A 12365-nucleotide genomic window follows, 5' to 3' on the forward strand; every position below is an offset into this window, starting at 1 on the left:
CCTCCCTCCCTCCCTCCCTCCCTCCCTCCCTCCCTCCCTCCCTCCCTCCCTCCCTCCCTCCCTCCCATCTCTCTCTCCACTCTCTCCCTCATCCCTCCTTCACCCTCCCCTCTGTACAACTCTTCCCCTCCCCCCTCCATTCTCTCTCCCTCCTTTCCATGCCTCCCCCTCTCTCTCCCTCCTCCCATCTTCTCTCTATCTCCTCTCTCCCACAGACAGGCTATTCGTTTCTAGAACTGCAAGACCATTGTGTCCAGTGGAGGCCAAAAGGGCTTTTGGGTCGAGTCAGGGGTGTTAATACTTATGTAAATGAGATATTTCTGTATTTCATTTCCAATACATTTGCAACATTTTCTAAAAACATGTTTTCACTTTGTCATTATGGGTTATTGAGTGTAGAATGGGTGAGATAAAAATGTGTTTAATCCATTTTGAATTCAGGCTGTAACACAACACAATGTGGAATAAGTCAAGGGGTATGGTGTCTGGTGTCTATAATACTGTATGTGATAAGCTCACATAGTTGTCACAAACTCCAAACTCCACACAGTTGTCACTGAATTGTTGGATATTCATTTCCCACTGAGCAAACCATTTCTGTATTTACAGCAGTGGTCTAGTGCCACCAGAGACTCTGGGTTTGAGCCTAGGCTCTGCCGCAGCCGGCCGCGACCGGGAGGTCCATGGGGCGACACACAATTGGCCTAGCGTCATCTGGTTTAGGGAGGGTTTGGCCGGTAGGGATATCCTTGTCTCACTAGCTACTCCTGTGGCGGGCCAGGCACAGTGCACACTAACTCCTTTGGTAGGATAGTCTTGACCGGAGCTCATCCAGTTTATTCTCCAATGATTGCACGTTGGTCAATTGGACGGATGGTAGAGGCGGGTTAAAAACTTGCAGATTAATTCTCACAAGGCATCCAGACCTGCATCCCCTGTATCTGGCGGACTACAATAGCATCGAATAGTCCCCGTGATATGCAACTGTTCAGGGAAGTCAGGAACCAATACATGCAGTCAGTCAGGAAAGCAAAGGCCAGATTTTTCAAGCAGAAATTTGCATCCTGTAGCTCTAACTCCCAAAAGTTCTGGGACACTGTAAAGTCCATGGAGAACAAGAGCACCTCCTTCCAGCTGCCCACTGCACTGAGGCTAGGTAACACGGTCACCACCGATAAATCCATGATAATCGTAAACTTCAACAAGCATTTCTCAACGGCTGGCCATGCCTTCCTCCTAGCTACTCCAACCTCGGCCAACAGCTCCGCCCCCCCCTGAAACTATCCGCCGCCATTGTCGCAACCCCTATTACCAGCCTGTTCAACCTCTCTTTCATATCGTCTGAGATCCCCAAGGACTGGAAAGCTGCCGCGGTCATCCCCCTCTTCAAAGGGGGAGACACCCTGGACCCAAACTGTTACAGACCTATATCCATCCTGCCCTGCCTATCTAAGGTCTTCGAAAGCCAAGTCAACAAACAGATCACTGACCATCTCGAATCCCACTGTACCTTCTCTGCTGTGCAATCTGGTTTCCGAGCCGGTCACGGGTGCACCTCAGCCACGCTAAAGGTACTAAACGATATCATAACCGCCATCGATAAAAGACAGTACTGTGCAACAGTCTTCATCGACCTGGCCAAGGCTTTCGACTCTGTCAATAGAATATGTGGACATCTATAAGTACCTAGGTGTCTGGCTAGACTGTAAACTCTCCTTCCAGACTCATATCAAACATCTCCAATCCAAAATCAAATCTAGAATCGGCTTTCTATTTCGCAAAAAAGCCTCCTTCACTCACGCCGCCAAACTTACCCTAGTAAAACTGACTATCCTAGACTTTGGCGATGTCATCTACAAAATGGCTTCCAATACTCTACTCAGCAAACTGGATGCAGTTTATCACAGTGCCATCCGCTTTGTTACTAAAGCACCTTATACCACCCACCACTGCGACCTGTATGCTCTAGTCGCTGGCCCTCGCTACATATTCGTCGCCAGACCCACTGGCTCCAGGTCATCTACAAATCCATGCTAGGTAAAGCTCCGCCTTATCTCAGTTCACTGGTCACGATGGCAACACCCACCTGTAACACGCGCAGCAGGTGTATCTCACTGATCATCCCTAAAGCCAACACCTCATTTGGCCGCCATTCCTTCCAGTTCTCTGCTGCCTGTGACTGGAACGAATTGCAAAAATCGTTGAAGTTGGAGACTTTTATCTCCCTCACCAACTTTAAATATCTGCTATCTGAGCAGCTAACCCATCGCTGCAGCTGTACATAGTCCATCGGTAAATAGCCCACACAATTGACCTACCTCATCCCCATACTGTTTTTATTTATTTACTTTTCTGCTCTTTTGCACACCAGTATCTCTACCTGCACATGACCATCTGATCATTTATCACTCCAGTGTTAATCTGCTAAATTGTAATTATTCACCTACCTCCTCATGCCTTTTGCACAATGTATATAGACTCTTTTTTTTCTACATTTCTTTTTTTTCTTTTCTACTGTGTTATTGACTTGTTTATTGTTTACTCCATGTGTAACTCTGGGTTGCTGTCTGTTCACACTGCTGTGCTTTATCTTGGCCAGGTCGCAGTTGTAAATGAGAACTTGTTCTCAACTAGCCTACCTGGTTATATAAAGGTGAAATAAATAAAAAATTTGAAAGTCTGCGTCTTCTCTGGCAACACAGGAATTTGGGCCTGGTCGGGTATCTGGAGTAAATCCTCCGCGTCCGACTCATTAAATACATTTTTTTGGTGCAGTTCGAGATGAGTAATCGCTGTTTTGATATCCAGAAGCTCTTTACAGTCATAAGAGTCAGTGACAGAAATATTATGTATAAAATAAGTTACAAATAACTTGAAAAAACACATTAAATATTACTATTATACATTTTATGCATACAAATGATACCCATACACCTGATGACCGTGTCAGCGTGCATGCGCCTGGCCCGCCACAGGAGTCGCTACAGCGCGATGGGACAAAGACTTCCCTGCCGGCCAAACCCTCCCCTAACTTGGACGACGCTGGGCCAATTATGCGTCGCCTTATGGGTCTCCCGGTCATTACAGGCACGGGTATCGAACTAGCATCTGTAGTACTGCAGTGTGGTGCAGTGTCTTAGACCTCTGCGCCACTCAAGAGGCTCCATACACAAAGTTTTTAATGCTTATTAATTGCCTTGCACAAAGTATCAAAATACTAAAGTACTACTTAAATAGGACTCTTAAAGAATTTAATTGAAACGTTAATTTATTTATTTTGATCACAGAAACAACGAGAAAATATGGAAAAATAAATAAATAATGAAATGTTGTTTAAAGCAGCCCGTGTAATCATCTGCCAGAGAGTAGCCCCAATCGGCCCGAGACCCAAGTAATACATTTGGGCCAGATAACTCACACCGGAATCGCCCCGCGCTCAATCCCTGCATCCCAGCCGAGATGGAACAAGAGGAGTGAGAGATACACTACCGTTCAAAAGTTTGGGGTCACTTAGAAATGTCCTTGTTTTTTGAAAGAAAATAACATGTTTTTGTCCATTAAAATAACGTAAAATTTATCAGAAATACAGTGTAGACATTGCTAAGGTCCTTGTGTAATGTGATATTGTACCCTAGCCTAATTGTCCTTTGTATATTATTTATATATACTTGTGTTCCCACATGTACTTCCAGTATTGATTTGTTGTTAAAAAAAATAAAAATAAAAATACACCTTTAAAAAAAATAAAAACTCTGCCCTCACGCACGCTGGTTTGGTGCTTGTTCATTGGGCAACAAAGTTACCAAAAATAATACAGCAATTACAATATACAATATACTATTTTAACAATGTACCTGATAGAAACAGCACAAAATTGCACGGCTCACCATCCAACTCTGCACTCCTGGTTTGGTGCTTGTTCACTGGATGGGTGTGGATGATTGATTGTCCACAACGCAAGAAGAGTACTGTTACACTCACACTCCAGTACAGTAGGAGGCGGTGTAAGCATCCCACGATTGCGATACGCCAATACAAATTTGAGGAAGAAGAAGAAGAACGAATCGTTCATGAACTTCACGTCACTAAAGCTCGCAGGATCAGGGTGCTTTGCGAGACTAGCGCCCCACAGAGCAGCGGAAGAATTTAGTGTGAGAGTCGTCAGTCTAGCAGTTGGCAGCTGATAGCCAGCTTCCATTTACACAAAAGCAACTCCAGCGATTGTCCTGCAAGCTACGACCGGCGTAAGTGTTGAGTTATTACTTGCTAGCTAGATAGCTACTACAATTTAACTTGAGTTGTTATGCAAATAGATACATATCAGACAACCAGTCAGCAACGAGTGCTCTTGTTACCGTTAGCTAGCCAGCTAACGTTAGCTGCATTGGTTTGTTAAAACCTCATTACCGTTCTCTTGGCAGCAGGATATTGTTCTGGCAGGATGATCGCGGATATTTATTCAAAATAAGAGTCCCCATACAAAGACATGCTAAACTTTGGCAATATCGTTTTTCACCACTCTAGTGCAATACAACTGTTTTCACAGCGTTGCAACAAAAGCGGCAATCAGAAGTTGAAACAATAACAAAGCCTAGTCCCCACATTTTTTTTTTTTTTTTACTGAAACAGTGAAGGGATGGGTCTGGAGAAGTGTTCCACATTCAACTTAATTGACCGAGCTATGGATGCAAGGACTGACCATCCATGTTATCAACATTATAGTTTTAAGCATGTTTTTAAGCTAAATTATTGGAACATATGGGTAACTTTTATTTTTTATATTGTATTATTTATACCAGCATTTCTGTAGAAAGTGTACACCAGTACTACTATGTTGAAAGCTATTATGTAAGGCTATATGTTGCCTAGTTAAATAAAAGTCATATGTAAATAAATACACTTTTAATAAAATACAAATATATATGTAATTGGAACTACTCTAGTCTACAAAACTTTAATTGGTCTATTGTGTTGGGCAAAGGGTTTAATAGAGTGTGCTGGTGACTCCTTGTTCCCCCTCACTCCATTCACTGCAATGCAATACGCTGCATATGAATTACATATCGGTTTATAGAGAAAAAAACGACTGCCGATGTAAAAGTAGGGTTGGGATTACTCGGTAGGGTCTGTAGATATGGTGTTATTTCTTGGGGGACTGAGGTTTACATACCCAGCAGCACTTTCAAATCCACCCATTCCAGTGGTCCAATGAATTAACTGTAGGCCTATAAATTACATATTGGCCTACATAAAAAAAATAACTGCTGTGTAAAAGTGGGGTTGGGAGTACTCTAGGATCTGTAGAATCTATATATAGTGTTATTTCATGGGGCACTGAATAATATGTAGTTCTGCTGACCTTGTATGCCACCCATTACATTGGCCACAATGCAAGTCACTGTATATGCATTACATATTGGGTTAAAGATATATATTTTTTTTTTACAAATTATTTGTGCCAATGTAAAAGTGGAGATGGAAGTGTTTTAGTTGTCGCTTGTGGGCCATCAGGTGAGGTTTTAGGCTGGGGTCCCTGGAGATCTGTCTGACCTTGTCCCCACCACCATTATTAACCTTTCTGGCGCAGGCGTTCCGCTAGCGACCCACCTCGACAACATCCTGTGAAATTGCAGAGCGCCAAATTCAAAATACAGAAATAGTCATAATAAACATTCATAAAAAATGCAAGTGTTATACATTGGCTTAAAGATTAATTTCTTGTTAATCCAGCCACTTTGTTAGATTTTTAAAAAGGCTTTACGGTGAAAGCATACCATGCGATTATCTGAGGACAGCGCCCCGCATACAAAAGCATGAAATACATTTTCCAACCAAACAGTCAGAAATGGCGATAAAATAAATCGCTTACCTTTGAAGATCTTCATCTTTTTGCAATCCCAAAGGTCTGTTACACAATGAATGGGCATTTTGTTTGATAAACTTCTTCTTTATATCCCAAAAATGTCTGTTTATTTGGCGCGTTTGATTCTGAAATACACCGGTTCCAACTCGCCCAACATGCCTACAAAGGATCTAATAATATACCTGTAAACTTGGTCCAAACATTTCAAACAACGTTTCTTATCCAACCGCAGGTACCCTAAAATGTAAATAATCGATACAATTTAAGACGGAATAAACTGTTTCCAATACCGGAGAAAAACAACACGGCGCGCGCTCTCATTCACGCTCACCAAAAGACTAGAGTCCACCTGAGTGACACTTAGAAAGAATACGACTACTTCTTCATTTTTCAAAAATAAAAACATTGAACAATTTCTAAAGAATGTTGACATCTAGTGGAAGCCATAGGAACTGCAATCTGGGACCTAATAATTCAGCTTCCCCATAGAAAAGCATTGGAAAATCCAATGACCATAATTATTATATATTTTTTTCCTGGATGGATTGTCCTTGGGGTTTTGCCTGCCAAATCAGTTCTGTTATACTCACAGACATTAGTTTAACAGTTTTAGAAACTTTAGTGTTTTATATCCAATACAACCATGCATATCCAAACTTCCGAATACATCACAAAACAAACAACATTTATGGTCTGGACGGTGCAGAGAAAATCTTACACTTAAGAGTCCAGCATAAGTATGCGCAGGTGGGCCCATCAGGTGAGGCTTGAGGCGAGGGTACTAATGGGGTCCACTAGAATTGGTAGTCCTGGAGATCTGGCCAGCATTCCTTCCACTCCCAGAAGTCAAAGTTGCACCCATACACCGCAGTTCCTCGAACAAAGTGTCAAAATTGGCATAATCATCACTCAGGTGTTCTTTATCGTGGCACGGTGAGCCCTTCTGTGAGTCACACCCAGCTCCCATGTTTGACATTCATACTCCAATGCTAGCTGCTCCTGGTACTTTAGATCTTTTTGGGAAGTCAAGGACACCGACCTATAATTACAAGTGGCATTGCAGGGTTTTAGTCATTTGCAAGACATTGTCTTGGAAATTGTTTGTCATGTTTTGACGCAACTAGTAATGGTAATTAAGGATTTACCCGAGTCCACTTCAACAGAGCAGCACAGAGAAGTTCTCTAAATGCCTTTCCTGCGTTATAAGGTTGTTGCCAGGAGCTAATAGACAGACAATGTCCGGGATAAGGCTTTGTGGGGTACAGCATTGAAGCTCTAGCACCAGGAGTGGAAGCCAAAAGCCAGGCCAGCATGACTTGTGCGACCCTTGCGATTTGGCATCGGCATAATGCCATCCACTAAGGCACCAAGGTGGGAACCACCAGCACAAACTGAAAGAAAAGGACGCACATTATATTTAGAGATGAATGCTAAGTTTTTGTGACACTAATTATTTTATGCAAATTAAACCACTTCTCACCTCATTAATCGAGATCTGTCTCTGCAAGACCGTCTTGTAATGCTTGCTGGGGTTGATTGTTGATTTTCCCCCCCATCCCCTGGTGCATGTTTTGGTTTTTGCCCTAGCACTATACAGCTGATTCAAATAATCAATGCTCGATGATGTTGGTTATTTGAATCATAAATTCCTTCTTGCATTCTTCAACACTGATTAAATTGTAATATATTTTCAATGAGTTGGCCATCTTGCAATATTTTATTTTAAAGTTTTCCTCATTACCATAGGAAAGTGACATCTTCGTTAGTTTTGCTAGCAAAAAAATTGTTAAGACCTCCTAGCTAGCCAAATACAGTATTTATGGGTGTGATGAACCTGTGGTGGGGTTTAAAAACACAAAAAAACTATTATAATAAATATTTCCTTTTTTTATCTCCTTCATGAGTTCATTTGAATTATCTTGGTGTGTTAGCTACTAATTAGTTATACTACTAGCCATGTTATGTTTATTAACATTAATGGGTTATTTATTTTGCAAAATCAAACATTTGTTGTTATGCTACCGTTCGCTAACTGCACATAAACTAGCTAGCTACCGCATTCTTCAACTTCTGCTCTCTCTGCTTTCAAGATGACGAGGTGATTGCAGCTAATTGGTCACTGCAACTGGTCATCAACTTGGACTGGATGCTGTGTAGGCATATGCGTTATTGTTGTAACGTGCTCAGCAGTAGGAGGTGGAGAGGGTTTGCAGTCTCGTGCCACAGTCAGGTATGGACACCTGGACACCGAATCCTCGAGCAAAACCGTTCATCCCTCGCCAGCAACGGAGCCTCTATCTCACCTGGAAGTACAAATTAACTAACAAGCGAGCTCTCCGCCGAGGCTGCCAGGTGAACCCAGATACATGTTGTTTTGCCAGTTCAGCTACCATTCACTGTCACTTTTGGTTACCCTACATTTGAGGTATTTTTGAGAAATCAACTTGACTTTTTTTCCTCTGTGCAGGCTGGAGCGGTTCTATTTCTGCTGGTCACAGTCATTGTAAATATCAAATTAATCTTAGACACAAGAAGAGTAGCCAATGAGGAAGAGGCAGTGCAGGAGTATGGTGAGTTCTTGTCAATTCTTCCATTTGTTTCACACTTTTCCATTTTCGATGTCAAAAGCTGTTTCTCACTTACTATAGCCAAACAAAGTTGTTGATCTATGGAATTCGTACTGCTGAGCAATGTTACGTCAACTTATGAAGCAACTTTCCACAATTCAAAATGGCTGAACTTTCCCATGCTCGTTTTAAAGACGACGCCCTGCCCAACATGGAGACCCCGCGGAAGACGGCGAGCGGTAGGAAGGTCCTGGACATTGAGGTGTACTCCAGCCGCTCCAAAGTCTATGTGGCAGTGGACGGCACCACTGTGAGTACTTGTAGGCATTTCACTATAAGCCTACCCTTTTCACACTACTGAGCCAAACTCAGCTGAACTCCACTGGCCAAGGTACGTATCCTCCGTAGTTTCTGGAAAAGACAATGAATTTGAATGAAGAAAGGTCTGAGCCAGTGCAATCTGGCTCTAGTGTGAATCTGGCTTATTGTTGATGTGTGTCCTATAAACTGGGTTTCATAGTGTGATTTTTGATGTAACTATTGATATTGAAAGGTGCTTGTCGTCTGTGTGTCCCTCTCCAGGTGTTGGAGGATGAAATGCGGGAGCAGGGCCGAGGCATTCACGTGATAGTCCTCAACCAGGCTACAGTGAGTAAGCGTTTCTGACTCTTCATCTAGAGACACACTGAAACTGTTTTTTTCCCTCTGCACTTTTGAGCAGTGTTTCAATTTAGCCTTTTGTTTTTCAAGCATTCATGAACCGCAACATGTCGACGACATAGTGAGATGAAACTACTAGTCTTGGTAGTAGGCAATTCCATGGTAAGAGTGATCCTGAGACTCAGGTTTTTCACTTTAAAATGTCAAACAAAAAACAATTATTGCAAAGTTAAACAAACCACACAACTGTATGCACAAGGTCTACTTTGAACAATTCCCACGTTTTGCTGAAACACGTTTACTTGAGGAACAGTTAAGATACAAAGTTTGTTACGAGAATGGTTTTGGCTGTTTGTGCCGTCATTCAGTTACCAAACTTTTCATTTGCACTGTTCTCCAAGTAAATGTGTTTTTGTCAAATGTTCAGTGGAAATGGTTAAAAGTAGTGCTTGTGCATAGAGTTGTATGGTTTAACTTTGCAGTCATTGTTTTATAGTTTAACATTTTAAAGTGAAAAATCTTGTCTCAGTTTGTTACTGTGGAATCGCCCTATTGCTAAACCAACCTCTCCTCTCTAGACAACGTCTATTTGTTGGTCTGCAGCATAAATGTCACTTTGTTGTGTGTGTGTGCAGGGCCATGTGATGGCCAAGAGGATATTTGACACCTACTCTCCCCATGAGGACGAGGCCATGATCCTCTTCCTCAACATGGTGACGCGTGGCAGGGTCCTCATTTTCACCATCAAGGTGAGTCACTCACTAACTCCCTTCCGGTTTTGCGTATGTATATACTATAGTATAAGCTAGTTCTTGATGCACTAGTAGTGACTTGCATCAAAGCTATTGTATTTGCATGCAATACACTTGAAGCGCTCAATGGGCTAATGTAGAGTAAGGCTAATAATTTAGCCTGACGATGCAGTGTTTTGTGCCTGTCTGTTTGTGTTGTATTGTTTACCTTTAGGATGAGGGGACGTTCCACCTGAAAGAGTCTGCTAAAAACCTGCTGAAGGGGCTTGGGAGCCAGGCGGGCCTCAACCTCAGCTGGAGAGACATGTGGACCTTGGTTGTGAAGAAAGGAGGTATAGGAACAGATGTTCACACACACACAGATCCATTTTCACACAAATTACAGTTACTGCTAGGGGTGTGAACGTTTAAATGGAATTGGGATCTTTACGTTAAGAAAAATCCCTAACCAAATACTTGTTTTTCCACCACAAAATGTAAATCAGTGCAGTTATCACAAAACATATTATTTTCCGTGTTATAGCCTAACTTGATTACCGGCTATAAAGGCCTGGGGAAAGTTGTAATTTAAATAAAACCAGAGAGGAAGAAGCGAACATAAGGCTACTTTTGGTGAATTTGCAAGGCATACCTTGACATTGCAAGGAATAGAGTAATTATTTCTGCCTGCCCCCTCCTCCCTCTCCCACGTGCTGGCTGGCCTGCGCTTTCTCTTCAAATAATAATGTGAGTGTGTTCAGTCTTTGGTCTGTTGCATGTGGAATATCCTAAGCTATTCATTGATGATAAGCCCTGCTTTACTGAAGTTGCGTGAAATTGCAGCATATTGCATTGCGAAATACAGCTTTTTTTTAATGTATTGAAGATGGGCCTAGTGCACGGTCCTGACTCTGCCTGGTGGATGACCTGCCTGTACTGTGCCCCTCCCCTCTCTCTCCGTCCCTCGCTAGTTCCCTATAAAAAATGCCAGCGTTTGATTAGTTGCCGTACTAACTCCTAGCGGAATCTAATATTGATATTTAGAAATGGGAGTCGACACCGGGAGTATCGACTCCACCGCTACTTCATTGTCTTTAAGTTGGAAAAATGCCAGAGAAAGGCAAGCTACCGCAGTGATTTCCTGTATGGCAATACTTTAAGTAAATGCAAACTTTGTGAGGTGGAATTGAGGTACAGTAATGGTATTTAAAAAAATAAAAATAATAATTGAACCTTTTATTTAACTTATTTACAGTGATGTCCTACCAGGGAACAGTGTGTTAACTGCCTTGTTCAGGGGCAGAACGACCGATGTTTACCTTGTCAGCTTGGGGTTTTGATCCAGCAACCTTTCAGTTACTTGCCCAACGTTCTAACCTCTTGGCTATCTGTACAGGTGCAATGCTTATCCATCTGAAAGGGATGTACTGTGAGACCCAAACCGCTGCTGGCAGCAGCGCAGCTGCATTGTGAAACGTTATGACATTTTTCTTATCGTTTTATCCTAGATTTTGTCCATTTGTGTGTCTTGCGGTGTGGGTGTGTTGACGATGAGCTGCTTGGGATGTTTGTTTTCAGGTCAGTTGTATGGTGAGAAACACTCCAAGTCCCCAGCCCTGTCCACCTGGGGAGATCCTGTTCTGCTGAAGACTGAGGTGCAGCTCACTGCTTCTGAAGGTACCTACCTAGCCTCCCATCTCCCCTTCTCCCTCCTCACCTTGCTCCACGCTCAGCAATGACCAATCATCCTTTATCTGCAGCTATTGAGAAATGATCTTAAATATACAGTCGCTAGTGAAAGTCTACACAACCCTTGTGCAGTCTTCACATTTTGCTGCCTTAAAAATCTTAAAAGGGATTACATTCGAATTTTGTTCTACTGATCTTCACACCCTACTCCACACTTTCAAAGTGAAAGCAAAATAATAATAATAACATTTTCCATATGAATAATCAAGATGTGTTGATTGCATATGTCTTCTCTCCCTATAGTTCATAATTGGTGGAAGCTTCTTTTAAAATCGGAATAATTTTGAGTAAGAGTCTACCAGTATAACAATTGTTTTTGTAAAAAATGGCTCAAGCTCAGTAAATATGGTTGGGAATCTTTGATGGACAGCAATATTCAAACCTTGTCTCTAATCTTCAAGCAGATTTAAGTCAGGGCTGAGACTGGACCATTCAGGAACGTCTCACCAGCTATTGGAAAGCCATTGTGGTCTGTCTTTGGCATTAAAATGTGTGTAATTGTCTCTTTGACAAATACAACTATTCTTGAGTTAGGTTTTTAAATCAAATTGTATTTGTCACGCTTTGTAAACAGGTGTAGACTAACAGTGAAATACTTATTAGTGGGCCCTTCCCAACAATGCTGAGAAAAATAGAAAAATAATAACCCGACAAATATACAATGAGTAACGATAACTTGGCTATATACATGGGGTACCAGTACCGAGTCGATGTACGAGGTAATTGAGGTAGAGTAGTATTCACACTCCTTGGCTTTTTCCTCATTTTGTTGTTACAAAGTGGGATTAAAATGGG

The 12365-nt window shown here is 42.0% G+C and overlaps 1 protein-coding gene across 1 annotated transcript in view; it reads left to right on the forward strand.

Annotated features, from left to right (window-relative positions):
* The first annotated feature begins 4088 nt into the window (after nucleotides 1-4088).
* LOC112250861 (protein O-linked-mannose beta-1,2-N-acetylglucosaminyltransferase 1) overlaps nucleotides 4089-12365 on the forward strand; it is a 29631-nt gene continuing 21354 nt past the window's right edge. Inside the window, exons 1-8 of the mRNA XM_024421355.2 lie at nucleotides 4089-4244; nucleotides 7954-8215; nucleotides 8331-8433; nucleotides 8625-8740; nucleotides 9013-9078; nucleotides 9726-9839; nucleotides 10057-10174; nucleotides 11400-11498. Of these exons, the coding sequence (XP_024277123.1) occupies nucleotides 8096-8215; nucleotides 8331-8433; nucleotides 8625-8740; nucleotides 9013-9078; nucleotides 9726-9839; nucleotides 10057-10174; nucleotides 11400-11498 (736 nt within the window). The 5' untranslated portion in view covers nucleotides 4089-4244; nucleotides 7954-8095. The remainder of the gene's footprint in view (nucleotides 4245-7953; nucleotides 8216-8330; nucleotides 8434-8624; nucleotides 8741-9012; nucleotides 9079-9725; nucleotides 9840-10056; nucleotides 10175-11399; nucleotides 11499-12365) is intronic.

This window comes from Oncorhynchus tshawytscha, linkage group LG01, assembly GCF_018296145.1.
Source record: "Oncorhynchus tshawytscha isolate Ot180627B linkage group LG01, Otsh_v2.0, whole genome shotgun sequence".
Taxonomy (NCBI): domain Eukaryota; kingdom Metazoa; phylum Chordata; class Actinopteri; order Salmoniformes; family Salmonidae; genus Oncorhynchus; species Oncorhynchus tshawytscha.